The sequence below is a fragment of the Aphelocoma coerulescens genome, chromosome 1 (assembly GCF_041296385.1).
Source record: "Aphelocoma coerulescens isolate FSJ_1873_10779 chromosome 1, UR_Acoe_1.0, whole genome shotgun sequence".
NCBI classification, from domain to species: Eukaryota; Metazoa; Chordata; class Aves; order Passeriformes; family Corvidae; genus Aphelocoma; species Aphelocoma coerulescens.
In genome coordinates, this window is record NC_091013.1 from 115822920 (window position 1) to 115846420 (window position 23501).

Here is a 23501-nt window from a genome sequence, read left to right on the forward strand (position 1 = left end):
GTCTCCATCACTGTGATTTTAGGGGGCTTTTTTAGAGTTGTATAAAAATACTGCAGTCTGCTAGATCTCTGCCAAGACTGGAGTGTGCAGTGACCACAAAATACACTAGTTACTTAGGAGAGGAGTGTTGGTATGGAAGCTGTATGTATGTGTTGCCTTTCCCTGGTCTTAAAATTAAGAACCAAACATGGTTTAAGGGAAAAGGGGTTTTTACCTCAATATTTGTGCAAGGATCCTTAGGGTGCACCACTTCCAGGTGGAATGCGCTGAAATGCACACGCACGATAGATCACGTATACAATTCATAGACCTTGCAAATTAGCATATCTATCAAAGATTCCCCACTGAGAAGCTTAAATGAATAGTGTGATATCCCAGGAATTCCCCCCTGGATGGGCCTATCTTGGTTTACAGGATGTGTTCGAGAGGAGACCTTGGTTTCTCAGGGTAGCATAGGACTTTCTGGCCCCAGCTGCGAGGCCTCCAGGATGTTTGGTCTTAATGGAATATTGGGACTGTGCTAAGTTATCAGGCTTAAGGAATTACAGGTATGCATGCTAAAAGCACTGAGGATATATAAAAGGTATATAAAAGAAAAGGAAAAAAAATCATCATGGCATCATATGAAGTAGATGAGCATCTAGGAATCTTGTAAATCCTCTATCCTTTGGCATTTGACTGAATATTGCAGTCGCAGAATTTGAATTACCACTGTAACTGTAGTGTCACACTGTGTATTGTGCTTGTTGTTTATTTTGCTTGTGTACTGTATAGCCTCTGTTTGAAAGGGTTTAGAGTAAGACCAGTCTCCCTGGTTTCAGAACAGAATTGAATAGGTCAAATCAATAAGCAGTTACATCCTCATATTATAGTTACTTGACAAGTAAAAAGTCAGGCTAGCAAGGAACTTGGGCAAACAGTATTTGTCATTGCTCATTTCCTGTATGTTGGGCCCGAGTAGGCTCAGATCCTTTGGATGTGAATGTTCAAAGAAATGGCTTTGGTAGGTTGATAGCTGTCTTCTTCCTCTTCTTCCTCAGACACTTCTGCTTCTTTCTTGTTCCTTGTCCTGAGTGAGAATTTAGAGGAAGCAGAAGAAGGAACTGTGGGGCAGCTTTGAAGATGGGGGGACAGAAGGTTGCTCAGCCTGTTTGTGTTTGTCTCCTTCCCTCTGCTACAGGCGTGAGCTCATTTAAACTCTAGGAGCCCTTCAATGCTCAGAGCAGAGATGGTCAAAACCATCTTCCTAAATATATAGAGCTCTGAAGAATGAGCTTCTGAATCTCAGTGAAATAAATACTTAGTTTTGAAGAGGGGAGCTCTTCCCATTGGGAATCCAAAGCAGTAGCTGGGCATTAGCTTACGGAAGTAGGGCATATTTCCTGCCCGTGTGGAACAGGATGGGTGAAGAGAAGCCATCTGTTTGTGTGTTTTCCGCTCCCCATATATCCTGTTTTGCCATTCCCTTTCTGCATCACTGTCCAGTTGTAGGAATACAGCTTCAGCACATAACATTTTTGTTGGACTTGAAGTCAGTTCAGGTGTTCTACTTGGCTGTAGCTATCAGCACAACTGAGAGAAAAGGAAATTATCTTTGAGCAGAAGTGACCCAGTGCAATTTGATGTTGATTCCCTGTTTCTTTTGAGGGTCTGGGGAAGGTATAGAGGGGATATTTATTTATGAGCTCAAGTCATGGCATTGCATAGCTTGGTGGGTGTGAGTTTGAAAGATCAATCTTATGGTCAGCTTATGTCTGAGCTAAGCCCACGCTTCTCTTGACAAGGACAGTCCTGTGCCCCTTTAGAATCACACTGGCAATCTTGTGGCCATGTGGTGAGGCTGACTGGACTGGGAGCTTCCCCTGCTTGTCTCCTTCCCTCACCACATGTTCAAAGAAGTCTCATGTTAAACCACTCCACCATAGGCAAGGGATGGCTTGGATCACTAAGCTTGTGTTTCAGGACATATTTTACTCTGTGATTTCTCCTCCCCCAGGGGAGGACAGTTAGAGAGCTGAGGAATCTGCCTCTGGGCTTCCAGACTTCCAGTGGGATGAGTTCCCCTGTGCACAGGGGTGTGCTAATGTAGTGCTGCTGTGTTAAAGGTTACAATCCAGCTGGAAGAGCTGCAGGCTGATGCAGAGTCCCTCCAAAATGTTGACAGCATTGTGCTCGCCAACTTCCTACCACATGAAATAGTTTGTTGGATTTATGTTAATCTGTAGACAACAAATAAGATTGACTGCAGCGTGACAGATGGCCATGATGTGCACATACCTGATCTGGACAAGGTTTGTGCTGCCAAGTGATAAGGCCTGATACTCAGAGTGCAGGTCTGATAGAGAGGGTGTTGGAATAGCAAGCCTGAGATCAAGGGCAGGAAAGGGAAAAGGGATAGGAGATGACTTGAAGGGAAATATGACTGTCTTGTAGGCAGTGTGCTCTGTTGCAGAGACACTGGTTTGTAAATAAGGCAGGAGAAAGAGGAAGCTGGAATATTGTCTTAAATTTCTTTAATCGTTCCCTGGAGACTGAACTGAAGGGAATTCAGGTTGATTCTTGATCAGGTTTGTCTTGCTGTCTTTCAGGATGTCCAATTAAGAAAGAATGTGCTCTTGCAATTCTCCTGCAGCCTTGATGCCTCTCTTAGGGTATCCCATGTGTTTGAAAGCAGAGTTGTCCTGTAGAAGTCAATGCACTTCTACTGCTGTAAATTCCAATTTTGGGCAGGTATTGTTAGGAAATACTCGGTTTCTCCTTAGTCTGTATTAAAGAGGTTTATTCTTCAAAGATTTTTGGTCATGTATAGGGAGTGCAGAGCCAATGTGCAGCTTAGTCACTTAAAAACTGGGAAACAGTTATATTTAGTTACCTGAAGGTTTCTGGAAAACAGCTAGATATCCTCTAAATTGGTCATGGGATTTTCTGAGGGGGTGGAAGGAAGGGAGAGTGTTGCATGTTAATTTAGCTGTGCTTTAGTTGCAAGTAACAAACAGCAAAACACAAGATAGGAAACTCGGTATCCTTTTTCTGCTAGGATGCAGGCAGCTTCTTGTGCCTGAAAGACTGATGGCTGTGTTCCAGGACTGTTCTATCCTTTAATTATTACCAGGTTACTAGGTTTTTTTTTCTCTTTCCCCTACCTCCTTGTCTGCAAAACAGAAAAAAAACCCCCTACTAATCCATCCACAAAACAAATCAAAACCAACAGAAAACTGAAACTTGCAGTCTCTTGTGCTGGTATGGTTGAGGTACAAGCATGGTTATGTGACCAAGAGGCAACAAGGGAGACTGAAGTGGTGAGGCAGAAGGAGAAAAACCTCAGCTGCTGGCTGTGTATAACACAGTTGGCACTGGGAGAATGCTGTAACAGTGAGAGAAGCACGGTAGCTCCGTAATCGCTAATTGGATTGTTCTTATATCCTCTTTTCCTTGACTGCAGTTTTTCTATTACTCTAATGGAAAGTCATACCCTGGAAAGGACATACCATTTAAAGACAGGATCACTTGGGCTGGAGATCTTAACAAGAAAGATGCTTCTATCACTATATCAAACATGCAGTTCCGGGACAACGGCACGTACATTTGCGATGTCAAGAACCCACCTGACATTGTTGTCAAACCAGGAGAAATCCGAGTTAGAGTTGTGGAGAAAGGTATTCACCCTATACGATTTTTTTCCTTCTCATTTGGTTTTTTTTTTTTTTTGCCCCTCCTTTCCTTGTCTATATCACCTTTATTGCGGGTGGGGGAGTAGCCTGGAGGGAACAACTGGTTTTTTAATTCTCTTCTTCCAGGTCCTAATAATGGAACCAGTATCTGTCAGCTGTTTAAAAACTCTATGTCATACCCTTTTCCTCTATGCCCATTAATTCCTGTGGTTAAAACAATTAGCAAAAGCTGATGGAAAGCTTGATGAAAATGTCTTCTCATTTTGAAGTCCTATGAATATATTTCCTGCATCAAGGGTTAGGGTGAAATCTGGTGAGCAAGGAGAAAAACTAGCAGACTTTTCTTTTTGAAACCCTTCTGGTATGTATATATAATAGAATGCAAAACTACAAATCTGGCCCAAACATACAGGAAGTGAAATGCTGCTGTATTCCATGTAAAGGTGTTTGTATTGGATGTGCATTCAGCCTCTTTTACTCAGGTGTTCTTAAGGAATCCATGGTGGCTCTTAGAAATTTTAGGGCCTGGCTACTTGCATGGCAGTGGCATGAGGCTTCTCGTTAGCATTTGGTAACATCTGTCCCAGTTGAAGAGCACTTAGATTCTGTTTGTCAATTTGGCTCTTTATTTCCTTTGATTATCCAAAACATTTGATTGTTCTACCAAAGTTGGAGGTCAGCCAAAATGTGATGTTCTGTACAATGAAATGATTGTTACAGTAATTGCATTTCCAAATTTATAATTTAGGAAGGACAAGAATAAATGTTGAATTCATAAATGGCAGTGCTGATGCAGCTATTCCATTAGATTTCAATATGTTAGGGAAGATGCCTATCTGTGTGTCCTAACTGGACATTGCTCATGAGGTCATTCCAAGTTCTTATGTAGGCAAGGTCTATATCTAACTTTTCATGGAACAGTTTGGGTTGAGTGAGACCCTTGGAGGTCCAACCATCACTTAGAACTTTCTGTTTCTTGGAAGTTTGAAGTCTATGTAAAATAGGGTCTGTTTATTTTCTCACAATGATTGTCACTATGAAGAAGCAGTAAAGCAGCTGCTGGTTTGGCAAAGTCAGGCTGTCTTGGCAAAGCCTTTTTAGATTTTAACCCAGGTTAAGCGAGTGAAGAGTGACTTCAGTGCACTACTTCAGCTGATACTTTTTGACAGTCTTGCATGCTGGCTTCCCCGTAAAATAGGGTCTGTTTATTTTCTCACAATGATTGTCACTATGAAGAAGCAGTAAAGCAGCTGCTGGTTTGGCAAAGTCAGGCTGTCTTGGCAAAGCCTTTTTAGATTTTAACCCAGGTTAAGCGAGTGAAGAGTGACTTCAGTGCACTACTTCAGCTGATACTTTTTGACAGTCTTGCATGCTGGCTTCCCCGTAGGTGAGGCATCTGGACAAGAGAATCTCACTGATTCTGAATGGAGCACTGTATTTGAAATACTTCTCACCATCAGAAAAATGCTGCAAAAATTGTCTTCGGCCATCTGTGAAAACTTATCCTGAACTGATCTGGAGCAAATTTTTTTCAATTAAATTAATTAAATTTTTTCAATTAAATTAAATTTTCAAATAAATACATGATGACACTTTTGCATATTGTTTTTTTACTGTGTATGCATCTGATGGTTCTGAATTGTTGTTCTGAACTGTTGTAAATTGTTCAAAGCCACATTCATTCTTTGCACATTTAAATGATCTAATAGATGATAGGTTAGTTTTAGGTTTTGCATTAAACATTTAACAAGTTCCACGGTGGCCTAATTTTTAAAAATTGCCAAACTAACCCAGGTGGTTTTCACTGCAGTACCTGCATGGTGTTTGCACAAACAGCTCTATCAAGTACGTTGGAACAATCCTCCTGGCAGAGATGAAAAGCAAGACTGCTTTTTCAGCAGAGTATCTGAATCTGGAAAGGACTACTGTTGGGGTCCCTCCCCCTGCCATGTGGTCCTGGGAGAGGGGCCCTGGGGGGAAGACACAGGGTTTCCCTGCCCCTGCTCAGCCTCGTTCCCCGTTGGTTGGTTTGTGTTCCCCGATGTGGGCAAGGACCCTCGGGTCCCGTGATTGCCGCAGTTCCTGGGCAGAGCCCCGGCCATGGCTGGGGAAATAACCATCTCTGAAACATCTATCCAGAATCCGTCCATATATATTTCCTTTTCACGGGACTCCTGGTTTGATATAGGCATGTTACAGTAATCCCCGCTGTAACAGACTACCATTCAAAAGCCTAAACAACAGAAATTTGTAGGGAATTCCAAGTTCTTACACTAGGCTGACCCTACTTGTAATAGGAAGCTGCTTAACACTGTGTTCAAGACAGCTTGTGTTACCTGGAGGTGATCCATCTTTAATCTGAGCACACATGGGGAAAAAAATTAGAATGGTAAGAGAATCTTTACACTTAGGAGCAATGGAAACTTCACTTTCCTGCCTGTTTCATAAAACTGATACTGACATGGTCTCAATGAAATGGAAATTGCTCTGAATTTCAGTGCCAGTTAGTGAAAAGTGTTCTCTGAATGGCTGGATTTTTGGTTTGTGTTGAGCTGTTAACTTAAATATTGGCTTTCAGAGCTGGTGTTTGGTTATGTAGCTGGAACTGTCTTTTACAATGAAGTCATTGGCTGCTCTGGAAGTGCTTATGAGGAATTCATGTAGCTGTAGCATGTGGAATACTGGAAAATATTGGAAAAAATAGGGACCAGTTTCTGAAAAGCAGTAAAGCCACACTCTTAGTTTCACATGCAAACACTAGCATTTTTTAATATAGTCTTAAAAAGCTTTGTTAACAGAATTTAACTGCTGTCCATCACTCAGATTCAAGCAACCAAAAAAACCCTCATGAGTCAAAGAAGTGACAAAACTATCAGAGTTCTAATGCCATTCTTTCAGCAGATATTCTTCACTATAGTTGTGGAATGTCACTTGCTTTCTTGCTCTGACGAAGTGTGTGTGTTTTCTGGTGTACAAGGCAGCAGCTGGTCTGTGTTGATGCTTTTGCAAACAGTTATCCCTGCACTTTAGGAAAGGTGGAAAAGCACAGAAACTAGGTAGCTCCTTACGTGCCTCAAAATAAATCCGTTCATTTTTGCATGGGCCTCAAATACAATCACATCTTACGTATCTGAAAAATATTACCACTTGTAGGACTCCCTTAATAGCAGAGGGATCCCTGGGCTGCTGAAGGGTTCTGGAAAGAATGTCTTCCTCCAGGCTGTGGCACTCATATCTTCATATTTAATTTCTTACTAAGACTCTGAATTCCTATATTGCTGTGAACTGGCATCTCACACTGGAGAGCCAGGAAAGCTGCTGCTGTGCTGTTTGGCTGAATGGTGTTGTGATCAGTGAAAAAGCCAGAAGTCAGGTAGCCGTTCTGCTGAAAGTCACTGAATTCAAAAGGAACAGGACTAAATGTAAGCCCTGTTTTCTCAGTATGATGCTTCTGCTTTGGGGTACTGCTGGTCTATGGTCCCTGCTGGAATGAGTCCAGTGAAGGGCAACAAATACAGTTAAGGGACTGTTCCATCTTTCATATGAGGAGAAATGGAGGCAGCTGGGTTTGTCTGGCCTGGAGAAGAGAAGGAGGGGTGATCTAGCCTGCAAAAGAGAAGAAAGAGTCAGGAGAATCCTCTTACTAGGTATTTACGTACATTGATAGCACCTAAAGAAGACTGAGCCAGGCTCTTCAGTGGTGCAAAGACAATTGGCATAAGTTGAAACACAGGAAATTCTGTCTGCAATTAAAACCCCACATTTCTACTGTGGTTGAACGCTAGGACTAGGTTGCCTGAAGCGTCTCCCATCCTTGGAGATAGTCAAATCCAAAGTGAACAGAGTACTGAGCAAACTGTGCTACTTGGCCCTGCTTAAGCAGGGGTTTGGACTAGACAATCTCAAGACATCCCTTCAACCTCAACAATTCTGTGATGATCAGATGCAAGTGTCTGAGAGAAATTTTTCTATATAGGTGTAGGTTTTACCTGTTGGATCTTTTGCTGATTCACTTGTATTTGGTACAAGTAGCTAGTGTAGCATGGAGTCTTGTAAAAAACTCTCTGGCCTAAGATGTTCCTTGTGTTAAACACAATGTGGGGGGAAGGAAGGGACTTTGTTTCTTGCTGGGAAAAGCTGTAATGGTAGTCTGTGTATTCTTTGACTTGTAAGTATTTTGTACTCATTCTCTGATTGGCTTTTGTTTCTGGCTGCTCTTTTTTGGCTTACTCTCCCCCAAAATAATATTAGGGAAGATGTGAGTAAAGCAATACTGTGTTCTTCTATGTGTTTTTCTGGTATTGTGCAATGATCCTGACTTAAGAAGGGAAAAAAGATGAGTCTATAAAAATGTGCAGGGTTGTATTTTGAGACACCAGAGTCATGTATAAACCCTGCTAAGAGTGGTCCTGGTAGGAACTGTGCTGTGTGCTGCATGCTCCCTGGAGAGCACCCAGGCTTCAGCACTCCTAGTGGATTAGCGATGTGCTATGTCCAAATCTGCTTTCAGGCGTGCCTGCCTTTTCCTGTTGATCTCGCTGGGAATTGCCAGATGGCTGTAACCTGGTTTTTTATCCCCTTCAGATACAAAATGAGACAGGGTTGTCCTCATTGTCACTTGTGTTCCCTGACATGTAAAAACCTTTGGTTCAACATGAGCTCTCTCCTGAAGGACGGTGACATTAAGAACACTCCTGGTGTGTGCTCTGTTTGTATGTTACTCTGCTGGCTGCCTGCTGCCACTGCCACTTAGGTTGCATGCTGTAATTTCTGGGTATTACATTAGTGCCTTCTCCTCTAAAGGAATCCAGGCTCAAGGGCATTTGTGATTTGCAGTTCTGTTGAGCAGGGAATGCAGAAGAGTTGAATGTTTTCTCCCTTCTCTCCGCAGACAGCCTGCCTGCGTTCCCCATTGCCACCGTGGCAGGGATAGCCATCGGTACGGTTACAGGTCTCTCATCGCTCATCTCTATTGTCGTGTGTCTTGTCATCAGAAAGAACAACTCTAAAAAACGATACTCTGGGTAAGAGATCTCCCTCCTCACCCGTGGCTGATGTGAGGAACAGCAGCAGGATCAGAGGGAGGGATTCAAGGGGGGTAGGAGTTGTTTCAGCCAAGCCTTGGCAACCATGGCTAGAGGTAGATATGGTCATGTGGACCTCTGATCATCTGCCTTTAGTGATTACCTTTGTACTGTGCTTGAAAAGACCTACTGACCGTGAGTTGCACCTGAAAAACACTAGGTGTTGAAGTTGATCCCCAAACACAAGGATGTATGTCCTCAGAGCATTTAATCCAAGATCCCCTAGCTCTGGTCTGTTCCCCTTCCCTCCAGCTTTACTTTCCATTCCACTTCTAAAGGAAAAGCACCACACATGCACTTTTAAGGAATGCTGTGTGTTGATATTAGGACTTGATTTTTCTGTTGCCAGTGCCTGCCTCCTAAGCCTGGAGTACATTTGCCAAAACCCCCTTCATCACCATACTTGAAAGTAAGGAAGGAGTAGCCACTCTGCATCCATTCTCATTCACTGTCTGTTTTGCGTTAACTGTTACCATCCCTGCAGGGTTTGTAGTGTTAGGAGGATAACTCCAAAATGAAGCACAGTTCTTTGAGTGGGCATATGAAAAAGTCACAAGAACTGACAAAGGCAGATTAGAGTCCTGTGGTGATGAAACTTGCTGCTGGTGGAGGAGGTGCTTCCTTTTTTCTCCTCTCTAATTAGCTGGTAACTTGCTTTTCTAAGAAAGAATGAAAATTATGTATGTAGTCATAGAAACAACCCCAAAACATACAAGTTTCTTCTGTTCTTTGCCCAACAAATATTCCTGCTTATTGCAGGTTCTTTGGGTTGCCTGTGGGATAAAAGAAAGTAACTCCAAAAATAAGATTGTGGGGATTTCCAAATTAAACTTTGCCCTGTCCTTTTCCCAGTTGGAGAGCTTAGACAAAGTGAGTTGGCTCTTGCCCAATGGTAAGGCTAAATACAGCGAGGGTGGCTGTGTGTGCTCAAAATTGTGTGGAGAGCCTGGTTTTCCCTTTCTGCATGTGTCCTTCCCCTAAGAATTGAAAAGAACCCTGCAGTGTCATGCACCAGCAGTGTGCCTGAGGTGGCCTGCTTGCCCTGCTTCCCATTGACCTGCTCTCCAGTGTCTTCCTGCTGAAGGACACATGTTGGTGCTGAGCCCGGAGCAGTAGTTCATGCACTGTGATTTCTTGTAGTAGATTTCACTACTCTCTTGGGAGATTAATCTCTGAGGTTTAAATCCTGCTTTCACTGACCATGCCAGCTCTGCATGATGTGTAGAAAGAAATCAAGCGTGCTGTGACTCCCTCCAAACTTACGGACTGTCTTCTACATGATGCTAACCCGGTGTGTGGTGGTGGAGAGAAGCACTTCCTCCTAGATAACCATTCTGCCTTGAACTGAGGTGGGCTGGGGCCCTGCGTGGCATCTGGAACCCCTGCATGGCCACGGTTTCCATTCATGCTCTGACTTTGGTGGTTTTTTGTTTTGTTTTGTTTTTTTTCTTTCTGCCTTGGTGTGCTGGGATCGAATCCTGCTTACCTTCCTCTCCTTACAGAGATCCTGATATAGACGCCAGATTGGGAATGTAACAGGGCTGGGTCTTCTCTTCCAGTCCCACTAGACACCATGGTAACTAATCAAGTTGGTGGTTGCTGTTAATACCTGTGTGTGTGTGTACACATTTCCCCTTCCTTTGCTGACTAACCAGCTAGCTCTCTACTAACATCACTGTAATTTGTGCTGGAATCTGTTGGCAAAGGGATGATGCATTTCACTGGGTGCTTGGGTTCATTGTCTCGTGTCTGACTGGGGTGGAGTTGTTGTTTATCCCAGATAGTGTCCCTCCATCTCTTCCAACAGTGAACTTGGCAGTGCATTGACTAAAGCACAGGAAATTCAGAGCTCTTTCTGTGTCAGAAAAAAAGTAAATTCCCTGTAAGCTCAGACAGCTTGGGTGTTTGAAAACGTGCAGGGATCTAAGAACATTAGTTGCTTAAACCTGAATGATAACATTTGGATAGTGTAGATCTGAGGAGTTCTGTCAATAAAACAATTAATGATTACATAATTTTGGTAACAGAAGGGATGCATTGTCTCTGACACAGTAGAGACCCCTTGCCATGATGGCTGGGGCAGTATTTTTTAATTCTTATGCTGCATGTATGAGGAGCTAAGCTGCTATGGTAAGACCTATCAAAGGATAAAAAAGCTTGCCCTGTGAGGAGGTGGTCTTCTTAATGTCCCTGTCCTGGTTTGTTTCTGTACTCACTTTATACACTGTCTGTCTTCAAAGACTGAGGGGAAAGGATGCCCAGTGGCCAGGGGGTTGTGGTAGCAGAGGGCACTCCTGTGACTGCTGCCAAGGAGGTGGCTACTTAACTTCCTTGGGTGCTTGGGTACAAGGAGTTAGACCTAGCACTGAGAGACCCATTACTGCATTGCCCAGAAGCCACCAACTTGAAGGGCATTTGTTCCTGTAATTAGCTTTGTGACATTAATTTCAAGTCACATGCTTGTTTTCTTTTCAGTCCTGCTTTAAGCAGATGGAAAGAAGCAATCAGAGGGTGAAAACCAGCTGCTTTCTTTTAGGGGTGTTGGTTGTCACCATGAGACAGTTCTTTTGTTTGAAAACCAAGATTTGCCTGATTAGATATTCAAGTAGCTATATGAGGGCAAGTAGCTTAAATGTCCTGTGTGACTCTTGAGGTAATTGCTCCAGAGAACTGGTGTCTGCTGGGAGAATTACTTTGGGCTCACAGCTGAACTAAAAGTGAGGGAACTAATGCAGAGCTGGGTAGGATGTACCTTGCTGGTTGGCAAATGTTGCCTCTAACTGTAGCACTGGTACAGCACTTGCCTCAATGACAGGGACTGTTTATCTCCTAGTTAGAAGATGATTGCTACTTACCCCTGTTAACTGAGAAGAAAACACATGATTTTAGAGAGGTTGAGTTGAATGGGAGTATCTAAGGACCAGGGTTTGTGGAGGAGCTGCTGTCCTATGTTAATAGCTGCTCCTTCCTGTTGCTTGCCAATGAAACTCAGAGGAAGGACAGAGAAATGTCTCGGGAGAGATGGAGAATCGTGTGTGTTTATTTCAGAATCCATTATGTTCATTTTTTTCTTTGGTGTAATGTACCGCATTTCATTTTGCCATCATTCGTCTTCTGTTTTTTTTTTTTTGTTGTTGTTGTTTTGTTTTGTTTGTTTTGTTTTGTTTTTTTTTGTTTGGTTTGGTTTTTTTTTTGTGTGTGTGCCTCTTGAACACTGTCGTGCAAACTCTGCTCTGCCACCTCGTCAGCTGCAGTACCTCTGAGAGCTTGATGTCTCCGGTTAAGCAGGCTCCGCAGAAGGCGCCCTCCGACACAGAGGGCCTGGTAAACAGCGTGCCCGCCAGATCACACCAGGTAAACTGCTCCTGCTGCTCCCAGGCAGGACTCCCCCCGAGCCTGGGGCAGCTGCTTTGGAAAACATCCAGGCAGGGTGGGATTCGTGCATTGGGGGCTGTCCGCTGGTGAAAGTGCGTGCTCCGGCCAAGGGGTGCACAGTAAGCTGGGACTGGTGAACTCTGCTGTAGAAGGCTTGGTGCAGTCGAAAGAGCAGCATCTTGGTATTAGCTGAGATGGAGTTTTATGCCCTTTTCGTACTAAATTATAAAAAACCATGGTTGTGATCTTGTGCATTAACATATACAGGTGGTAGTGAAGTGCAAGGATGAGGAGTGGTCAGTGAGTATCTCTGCAACACAGACACAACACAATGTCTGCCAGATATGAATCACCCTATAAAGCTGCCTAATCTGTTCTGGGATGGTAATGGGGAGGAATTTGCCTTACACTCTTGTGCTCCATGGCATGTCCTTCCTTCACAAGGAGAGGAGCCAGATGCTGACCAGTGTGCAGATGACTTGTGCTGCTGACAGCTCTGGTCTGCTGAGCTTCCCGACTTTTGTGGGCTTAAAAGTGCCACTCTTTGTGCTTGCTGCAGTTGGCAAAGTTCTGCTGACTTTGAAGGGAAAAAGTGGCTTTTATCCAGATTTAGCATCCCATGGGAGGGGACAGAGCATGAGTCAGGCAGGGATTCTACGCAATGGATCATTACCTGCTACCAGTACAGGATTTCCTTATGTGGAAGCTGTTTCTTCCCTCTTGATTTGTGTATTCCCAGCAATTTTCCTGTGGAGATACAGGTCCTGAGAGAGTTTAAGTTCAAAGTAGACTTCTTCTTAATTAGCCACCTTTTAGCAAGTGGCCGCAGTGTAGTGTGTGCAAGTTAATACCTGGTTCCTTATTTTCTCCTCAAAAAATAATGGACACGTGTGTTAGTGTGTTAATACTACAGGAAAAGAACAAATGTGCTAACAGTCAGCTCAGTAAAGTCAAAACTCCTACTCTGATGGGCTTCTGGTTTGGTTTTGAAATGCATTTTGTTCTGGGCCGTGCAGTATTTCCAAAGTTTTAGCACACAGGCCCACAAAGCTGCCTTCGGACTTCAGAGATCAGTTATCCTCTGAACACAGAGGCTGTATACTCAGGATTTAAAAATAGTCACATTTTTACTGGAGTGGGTCTAGTATAGCAGCAGGCTGCCTGTAAGGCCTAGATAAAGCTTATCTTTTCTAGATCATGGGAGATGCTTCTGGAATGGGTGAATGAGACAGGTAATTCCCACCATCTCTGCTTCCAGGGGAAAAAAAAAATAGATTTTGTGGGATTTATGATGCAGTAGCTGTTGGAGTCAACATCCATAGGTCAAAAAACCAAGATGTTTTATCTAATTACTGCTGTGTGAAGGAGCACATGCAAGTGCCTCGAGAGCTACACACAGATGCTGTTCTGTGCTTGCATCTTGAAAGCAAAAATACTCCATTGTTTTGGTGTGAAAACTTGTGGTGTCCCCACCTTTCCAAATGTCCTCAGTGTTCTGAGTCTCAGTGTGCTGGAAGGAGCAGCAGAGTAAATCTAAACTTTGTAATGTTAACTCAGAATCAGGATGCTTTCTCCCTTCTGTAGTCACTCTGGTCTGTTTATTCATTGACAGAGTTCTCCCTGCAGGTAAGTTCTGAAAGGAAAACACAAAGTGTGAACATTGCTGACCTCAACAGAAAAATACTGCAAATGGCTTTTGTTTTGTTCAGTTTTAGTTTAGTTTTTTTTATTTTTAATCTCTTTTGTCAGGCAAAGAGAGCTTCTTTTCTTGGCAGACATTGTAGCAGCAAGTGGTTCCTGTACCTCCTGTTAAACATTTGCCCCATCTTTACAGAACGTATTTACTTTTCTTTAAAAAGATCCACAGTGAAATCAGGGTAGATCAGATTTTGAACAGAATGTTTAAACAAGTGAGGAAGCTAAGTTTCAGTTGATTACACGTACATTGTTAGCTTCTAACCATTGTTTAGTTGTTTCTTTAAGGTTCATATTAGCATGCAGATCAACATATTTGAAATCTTGTATCACATACAAGTAAAACCTGCTGTTTCTTGGTAATCAAGAAATGAGTTGTAGTGTTCAAGCTTTTGAGGTGTTGTCTAGGTGAAAGGCAGATACTCATTCCTAGCAGTTCCCAAAGCTGTTGCAGGCTTCTTGCTGATTCAGGCACACTCTTGTCTCTTGGAATGCCTGGCAGTTCTAGGTGGTGGTTCCCACAGCCAGTGCTGTGGTCAAACAGCAGAGGCCTGAGGTCTTCTTGTAGCTTTTTTACAAGGTGGGATGTGTAGGAAATGAATGAACGCTTTGTACTTCACTGGTGGAAAAGAACTGTGAGTACAAACAAAACTTCTGCCTCTGCAAGTTAAGAACAGTAACAGAGGTGTTCACAGAGTGGCATTTAAATTAATTAAATGAAGTTTATTCATTTTTTTATTTATGTATCAGTTCAAGAATCAGTGATGGAGTATTTGTCTGCATCACATCTCAGCTGAAAGTGCACTGAGCCTGCACTTCCTTGGAGTTTTGAGTGCAAGTTACTCAGGTGTGGACCTTGCTTTCTGGAGTTTGCATATCTGATTCTGTGAGTGTTCAGCTGCTTGAATCAGCTCCACTTGTTTTCACTGTGCCCTCCTTCTCAGCAGGTATGTTCTGTCCTGTCAGATTTGTCTGTGGTGGTTCTTGTCCGTGCCATCATTCTCTAGTGACTGCTGTTCTGCCAGGACTGTTACTTGCATGGGTAAGAAATGATTTCCAGTGAAGGCAAGAACTACATGGATTTCCCACATGGATGTCCTTGTTTGGATCCCAGGACCCTGAGAAGGAGCAGTTCATGATGCCAGGAATCTTGATTTAAATTTCAGATACCTTTCCCAGAGCCAGAATCTGTGGTAGTTGCAGCATCATTCAGAATTCGAGAAATTTGAAAATTCTGTAGACTCCTGTTAGATCATGGTGGTCTAACTTTGTAATTCCTTTTTCTTTGCTGTAACTTGCAGTTCATGACTCTGCTGACAAACCCTTAGCAGGTACATCTGCTACTCTTTTCCCTTCAGTTCTGAACAGAAAAATTGCAAGGCTTCAGGAAATGCTGGTTTTATATAGCAGTGCTAGTCTGTCTTCTGGTTCTGAAGAGTCAGGATGAGCTTGCTTGGGATTAGATGAAAGTTCTGAATTGTTTAGACTGTTTTTAAAATGCCCCAGGCGATGCTTGTCGTCAGCTAGAGAATCAGTTGGCAGCAAATCAAAAAGATGAGCACTGCAATAAATCTTTGGTCCCTCCTTTTCTCTGTGTTGGCCATCTACCACTTTTTTTAGGTGACTGACAATAAACACATTGAGACAATGATAGCTTGGTCTGGATCAGCTGATCAGACCAGTCAGTCTCTCCACACCACTTACCATGCTGGTTGCAGCTGAGTAACTATATTTAAACTGGCAAAAACCTTGAACAGTGGTAACTGATAGTGAGTGAACTCCTGTGGTAGAAAATTGGCCCTCAGAATTACTTGAACAAAATTTGGGATGTCATAGTGACTACCTTATGCAGTTAGATTTATTATTTTTATATTGTTTTAAACTGATAGTGCTCTCAAGCTGAATTTATCATACCCTTGACCTCTGGCCTCAGGCAGATGAGACTTCCAAAATTGCTTACAATTAAACTTCAGGGTTACTTTGCCTTGAAGTTTATATAGACACTGTGCTCTGATTGGAATTAGTAATGTAATTTCAATACAGTGTTGGAGACCAGAACAACATGAAAGCAAATAGCAGAGAAATTTAAAAAAAGTGGCTATAATGAGATTTGAAATCTAGAGTTTTCTAGGACATCAGTGTCCTTTTTTCCCCCCATTTTCTCAGTGTGTTGTTTATATTCAGTGTTTTATACCTACTTGCAAGTTCTCACTCTTCAGTCCATCTTCCTCCTCTATTCTTTATTACTTTGGAAATACTTTACCCAGAAAGAAGAAAATGTGGCTTTAAATGACTTCTGAAAGAGAACAAGGTGTTTCTCACACGTGTGCTCTGCCACTGTGCTGGGGGGAAAGCAGCTGTGCGGTCTTCAAGGGCTTAATTTTCTGTATGGAAGGTCTGTTTTCATCTCTGGCTCATAATTGCTTTGGAAAATAGATGGAAAAATTTCTGTGTCAGGTCTATACAAATGTTTTCTAATTTGTCAGGATTCCAGAAGTACTGGCAAGAAGGGGGTAGGAGTGCCAGTGAAGGCTACTTCTTCCTGGGACATAAGGGAAACCAGAATAGTTAAATGGATGAAAGGTTTTGAAGGAAAAACTGCTGAAAAAGCCACAACCAAACTAAAAGCTCTCTCTTTAATTCCCCCCCACTCACTGCCAGATAGGACAGTCCCTTTCCCTCCTGCAGGGGGTGTGTGGTCCCTCTGTTGAGGTCGCATGGTAGGTGGTGGCAGCCCTGTGCCCTGTGCTTGTCTCAGCTGGGGGGTTCAGTGTGGCCATCGAGCTCCCACCTGCCTTGCTGGACCTCTGCTCTGTGGAGGCTGCAGTCCTGTCCTCAACCTGTCTCCAGTAGCTGCAGTTGGCTTTCCCTGGGCTGTGTTTTAGAGGATGTGGTGTTTTAGGAAGTGTTTACACGTTCAGCTGAAAGACAGGGCTGTAATATCCCCCCCTGCACCCCAGCAAATGTCACGAAGATGTGAGGCCGTGCCTGCCCAGGGTGTCTGTGAGCTGCTGCTGCCTGGGCTGGCTCGTAAGTCAGGTAAGAATTCTGTATTGCTGCACCATTTTAGCACTTCCTGGCTCACTGCTGTGTAAGTCTTGGCCCCATCACTGGTTTGGGCAGTGACTCGAGTCACAGGGTGGCTGCAGCTTTATCCTCTCCCTCACTACCTAAGTGGTACAGCCATGCTGGGATTTACAGGACCTGAGTAGCAGTTTGGGAAGTACACTCTGCTGTTGACTGGTAAACCTCTAGTACAGTTCCTCTTGAACAATATTAAATCTGGCATGCATCTGACTAAGCCATGTGTCTTTGCTCCATAGCACGTAAGAATTGCTGCTTTTCAGAGCAAGGGATCCCAGGTGTTGCTTTCTGTGAGGAGCGGGCAGTCCTGGAGAGAGGCAAGGGTGCTGTTTGGCGTGCTCCTGAGAGGAGAAAGGTGGCAGACTAGAGCTCATGTGCAGCTGAGGGTTCATTCCACCTGCTTCCAAGTGCCATTCGCAGTCATAAAAGCTCTGTGGTCTTGCTTTAGCTCTCATCTTGCTGCAGCCCCCATGGAAGTGAGGGGCAGTGGGGCCTGTTCTGAAAAAGCCTGACTGTGCCTGTTCATTGTGTCCCCAGGGCCCAGTCATTTACGCGCAGTTAGATCACTCCGGGGGACAGCACAGCGACAAGATCAACAAGTCAGAGTCTGTGGTCTACGCCGACATTCGGAAGAACTGAGATCCTCAGCTATCCCAAGGACAACACACATTCAGACTGGAATTGCTTGAGCAAGATTTGACCCAGAGAACTCACATGTGGCCTTTGATGCCTAGGCTAGGACCAATGCATGTGCATACAGAGGGAGAGATATATATGTATTGTGTGTAAATAGTCTATTTAATCGTACAGAAGTGAGACCAATGTTGCATGTTGAAATGCGGTAAGAATTTTGCTTATAAATTGCCAATATTCTTTTTTTTTTTAATCTTGTGTGACGAGAGAGAAAGTGAAAACTCGCATCACAATTTTAAAATATTTTTATCTTGATTAATAATGGAGAAACTGGAAGATGCCTGCAGAGTCTAGATTGATCTGGAGATGCTTTTTTCTTTGCTTATATTTCTTTTGTTGAAGTGACTATAAAGAAGACATCTTCTTTATATTCAGAGTTCTTTATGTATACAGGGTATTTATCTTTCCTTGGTCAGATTCTCAGTACAGGCTGCCTTCTCATGTAAACTAGACCCTCTCACTTGGTCTTGTAAGCCAAATTGTGACTCCTAGCTACCAGAAATGTATGTCTTAGCAGTGTGAGTGAAGGAAATCTTTAGGCCTACTTGACCTGTGTAATGTGGGTCGCAGAACTGTTTACTTCTCAATGAGCCCAGCTATTCAAGCTTAGTCCTTTAAGGTGCAGGGATAGTGTTGATCTAATGAATTTTGTGAAATGGTAGTTTACCTGTGAAAACAAAGGAGATAGTGAGTTAAAGGCATAGGAGGCTGTAGCTGTAGGTGGTTACCTCAGACTCTGTTGAACCTTTCAGTGAAATGTTTCTTCCTCAAAGCTCTGTCATTTCATGTAAGCGTTAAAAAGGGCTCCAAGGGATCTGGAGACTGTAGTACCCCCATACCTTTCTCCCATGGCTCCATTATACCACTGTCACCTCCTTGGAGGTGCTTTATCTGTTCTTGAAAGCCTGTAGTGGAGGCTGAATGACTTCTGGAGGAAATCTAGGGCTCTTTGGTTTTTTTGATGTGTGGTTTTTTTGTGTAAACTATATTTGCACAGAAGATGTGGATGGGCAGTTTATTTCCTTCATCTCTGCAAGTCTACTGCTTGAATACAATTTCCCAGCCTCTTGTTTCTAGGTTAAACTCCTCCTAGATTGTTAAGGTTCTCTGCTGATGAGGATTTCTTTCACTGACCCACTGTATCCTGAAATCTGGTGCTCAAAACTAGAAGTGGCCTTCCAGCAGAGATCTTCTCAGAGTGGCATATAGAAAAAGGATTTCTGTTTTGTACGTCCTAATGTGGGGGTTTTGTTTTGGGTTGTGTTTTTTGGGCAGCAAATAATTTTCAGCTTGGTCTACTGTAACCCCTTTTCTCTGACTCTTACCCATTTCCTAGTTCAGTCTGTTTCACAGAATCAGTCACAGAATGGTTGAGGGTGGAAAGCACCTCTGGAGATCATCTCATCTTCCTCAAGCAGGGTCAGCCAGAGCAGGCTGCCCAGCACTGTGCCCGGTTTTGAGGATCTCCACAGGTGGGAACTCTACAGCATCTCTGGGCAGCCTGTTCCAAACAAACTCAAGCCCACATTTCACTGTAACACCAAGCACATGAAAAATAGTTACAGGCCCATGGCAGACCCTTTCACAACCACATTAGATAATCCTTCAGTTATGACAGTGCAATTTTAATAGCTATTTTGTGTACAGTGGGGGTTTTTTTCCCAACAAAGTTGGCAACACTATATTCTTTCATCAGGATTACATTGATTGGTTTCCTGACAACACCTACATCCCTTTATTAGAAATCAACAGCTTTGTTTTGTATACATGCACTGGGTAGATTTTAGGACATTGTCCTCAGAGCCAGAACCAGCTTCTTAAAACTGAGGCTCAGAAGGAAACCATGGATTAATTTATTCTGCCATATGTCAGTTGCTAATCCTGCAATATCTGAATTTGTGTAATTCTTCTTCCAGGACTTGGCTGGTATCAAAAAGGAGGACACATTTCAGTTTTAAAGGAAGTTTTAAAGGCATCACTTTTCAGGTATTTGCCAAGTCTCACAGGGAACTGAGACATTGAGCTGTGGCTAGCTAATAGCTCTGTAAATATTTTAGCATTTAATTTTTTGGCAATAACACATACAAGATGAAAAATGGACAAATTTCTTCTTCACAGGAGATCTCTTCTGCTTCATGGATTAAGCAGGGTTTTTAGCAAGACTCCACATGAAGGGCTATGGTACTTGTACCCAGTGGAAACTGATGGAGTGGGATCTACTCACCCCAGACACACTCAGGGGTAGTTTGTCCACTCAAGCTTCCATCTGTTGATAAAATCCACTGTCTTGATTGCTGCAGTGCTCATGTTGGTGACTGTAGCCAGGAAATTCTTTACTCAGAGGATGATGAGGCCCTGGCACAGGTTGCCCAGGGAAGCTGTGGGTACCCCATCCCTGGAAGTGTGCAGGGTCAGGTTGGATGGGGCTCTGAGTAACCTGGTCTGCTGGAAGGTGTCCCTACCCATGGCAGGGGGGTTGCAACTGGATGATCTTTAAGGTCCCTCCCAGCCCAATCCAGTCTGTGATTCTGTGATTCTATAGGATCTTCTCAAGTGCTGAATTCTGCAGCTGGCATAGGGCTACCCTGGGTGTACTGACAGACTGGGGAATGAGAGGCTGGACAGCAGTGCCATGGAAAGGGCCCTGGGGGTCCTGGTTGATGGCGAATTGGATATGAGTCAGCAGTGCCCTGGCAGCCAGGAAGGACATCCCTGTCCTGGGGGCACCAGCCCAGCATTGCCAGCTGGGCAAGGGAGGGATTGTCCCGGTCTGGTCTGGGCTGGGGCAGCCTCATCTCCAGTCCTGGGGGCAGTTTTGGGTGTCACAATGTAAAAAAGACATGAAGCTATTAGAGAGTGTCCAAAGGAGGCCACGAGGATGGTGAAGGGTCTGGAGGGGAAGCCTTATGGCAAATGGCTGAGGTCACTTGGTCTGTTCAGAGGTCTGGAGAAGAGGAGGCTGAGAGGAGACCCCACTGTTGTCTTCAACATCCTCATGAGGGGAAGCAGAGGGGCAGGTACCGATCTCTTCACTCAGTTACCAGTGACAGGACCCAAGGGAATGACGTGAAGATGAGTCAGGGGAGGTTTAGGCTGGATATCAGGAAAATGTTTTTCACCCAGAGGGTGGTTGGGCACTGAACAGGCTCCTCAGGGACATGGTCACAGCACCAAGCCTGACAGAGTTCAAGAAGTGTTTGGACAATGCTCTCAGGCACATGGTGTGACTCTTGGGGTGTCCTGCACAGGGCCAGGAGTTGGACTTGATGAGCCTGATGGGTGCCTTTCAGCCCAATGTATATTATGATTAAGATTATGAGGAATCCTGCTGCTGCTTTCCTTATCTATCAGGCTATTACTTCCCAACATTTACACTTAATAAAACACTAATGCTTTGGAAGTGGTTGATGGAGAAACTTGATTTTGATCTGCCTGTGTTCATCCCTGCACATCACCATCTTTCCCCCAACATTTTTGAGTAAGAGGGAGAATTGGGATGAATATAGCGATCAGAAACTTGCTGCTATGAGAAGACGGGGCTGGCCTTGCCTCTGAAGTCTGCTATTAATGTTTGCTTCTTTTCCTGCTGGAATGTACTGGAGAATCTGAGCACAATTCTGATGTGGTGCTAACTTTAGGAAGCACACGAATCTGGTGCTAACTTTAGGACTGATCTGGTGCTAACTTTAGGAGACACACTGATCTGGCTGGTATTAATTGACTTGAGGAAACATCTCCTTGCATGGCTTTTGTCTAGCTACAGGTATGTTCATATGGCCTAGACTGAGGAGGCTCCCTGCAAGGCTTCTTGGGTCCTCTTTATGAAAGCAGAATGAACTTGGAAGTATTTTTAAAAAACACTAAACATCTTTTTAGAAAGAAACAAAAGTCTTCCCCCAGGAATGGCAAAAATCTGTCTGAATCCCTCTCCAGTGCCAAGGCTGTTGAATTTTTTTTTTTTTTTTGTCATGGGAAAGTGAGCAATGTAATTATTAAGTAACATATTCATGCTGAAGTCAGAAGAACTTCAGGCATTGTGAGACAACACTTGTGAACTTTCTGTTCCTCAGGTTATCTGAGATTGTTTAATGATATGAAAACCTGTGCTGATGAAAGGGACTGATGCTGAGTTGGCTTACTTAGTAAAGTCTCAGGAGACAGAGGACTTCTCTTCCTTGATAGGTAGAGCAAGCAGAGATTAAAGTTAGACAAGTCATCATATCCTGATGTTCTGGTGACCAGAAGTTTATCTCTGTTTGCTCTGCTGCTGTTTTCTTAATTCTCTGATGCTGTTCCTTGCAGGCGGAAAAGAACAGCCTGGACTTTGAGGAATGCAAAGGGTGTTGTCCTTGTCCTGTTGTAGCACTGCTGCCAGCTCTTTTTAGGATTGTCTATTTTCAAACCAAGTGCTGCATGCCAGGCTTGCAGCAGCCCAGAGGAGGAGTAGGCAGCTCTCTTGAGGCAGTAGCCAGTGCCTAAAACAGTCAGGGGGATCATTCCTCCTGGATAGTGGACCTGGGAAGGCCCGTGTGATGGAAAAGACTTTTAATAAATTCTTTTATTCATCATGTAAGCAAAACTGGGATCAGTCTGAAATCTTCCTTATTTTTGATTACCATAAATGAATTTCAAGAAGATTACAAGTAAGGTATTAATCTAAGTAAATTGGTAGCTGTACTCAGTCCATCAGGTTTCCATGGCCCTTTTGACTTCAGCAGTTGTTCTGTGAGGAAGATGCTCACCATGTTCACAAAGTAGCATTAAGAGCCATTACAGCAGGGCAGGTATGTCCCTGTAACTCATTGCCTGGTGTGTCATTTATAACTGGAGACCTGTAGGGTTTTGTTTGCTCTCAAAGCTTTAGTGGTATTTAGTTTTGTGACTAGAAGAGCTGTAATGGGGTTTTAAAACTTTTTAAACCTGTGAGAACTGTCTGGGTAACCATCTGTCTTGTAACTGCAGTAAAGGTGTATATGCAACTTAAAAAGCTGCATTGGATTCACTGAGGTCAGGTATGGACTATTTGATTTGTGACCAGAACACTTTCACTCTGTATTGGAATCTTGTCTTGGAATTCTACATTATTACTGTATCTGCCAAGGACCTCAAATACAAAATGCTCTTATTATATCATAGGTGATGGAAATATTTCCTCTATAAAACCACCAAAAGAGAAGGTGGGTAAGACATCTGGGCTGTGGCCACACCTCTGCAGTGTAACATTTTTATATGGGAGACTACAAAATCATATTAACAATCCTCAGCAGTTATTCTCCTCTTTAGGCTTCTCTTTCCCTTCTCTTCACTGCCCTAAAGCTAATAAGCCCTTTCATTTACAGGTATTTTTGCACTCTAAGTTCAATGCCTTTGGAGATCAGTGTGCTGTGCAATGTTTTCTGTCTCCCTGCAATGCCAACTGTTCTTACGTGGTAAATGTAATTGAAAACATAGACTGGGTACTTTTCTTTTATAAACCTCTGTCCTGGAGGTGTGCAAGACAACAAACACCTGTAAGACAGGTGTATAATCTGTGTGAGGGAGCTAGATATGCATTGCATGGCCTGATTACATGAAGAGCCAGTGTACCAACTGTTAGTGTTTTTGCTTTTACAGACTCATCTGGAAACAGTTATCTTGGATATTTTTTCTTGAATGGACTTTAATGTTTTCTATTGTAATCTTGTGAATATTTTAATACACTTTTTTTTTTCCCATTACTGGTTTGCTGGATGAGTCTTACCTGGTTGGGGGCTGGGAAGGGAGGGGGAGGAATATACCACCTCTCTCCCTGGCAGTATTCTTCAGTCACTGTGTCCACTCAGTGACCAGCACAGCTGGAGAAGTCACCATTTGAGACCCTGTGTTACTGCTTCAGCCAGAAGGACCAAAGAAGGCAGGT

At 43.4% G+C, this 23501-nt stretch overlaps 1 protein-coding gene across 4 annotated transcripts in view; it reads left to right on the top strand.

The window, feature by feature from the left end:
- The window catches only part of MPZL1 (myelin protein zero like 1), a 40263-nt gene extending 16949 nt beyond the window's left edge, over window positions 1-23314 (top strand). For all 4 annotated transcript variants that reach the window (XM_069025389.1, XM_069025416.1, XM_069025399.1 and 1 more), the window contains 4 exons: window positions 3443-3656; window positions 8563-8695; window positions 12004-12109; window positions 17447-23314. In XM_069025389.1, the coding sequence (XP_068881490.1) occupies window positions 3443-3656; window positions 8563-8695; window positions 12004-12109; window positions 17447-17548 (555 nt within the window). In that variant the 3' untranslated portion in view covers window positions 17549-23314. The remainder of the gene's footprint in view (window positions 1-3442; window positions 3657-8562; window positions 8696-12003; window positions 12110-17446) is intronic.
- Window positions 23315-23501: the final 187 nt, after the last annotated feature.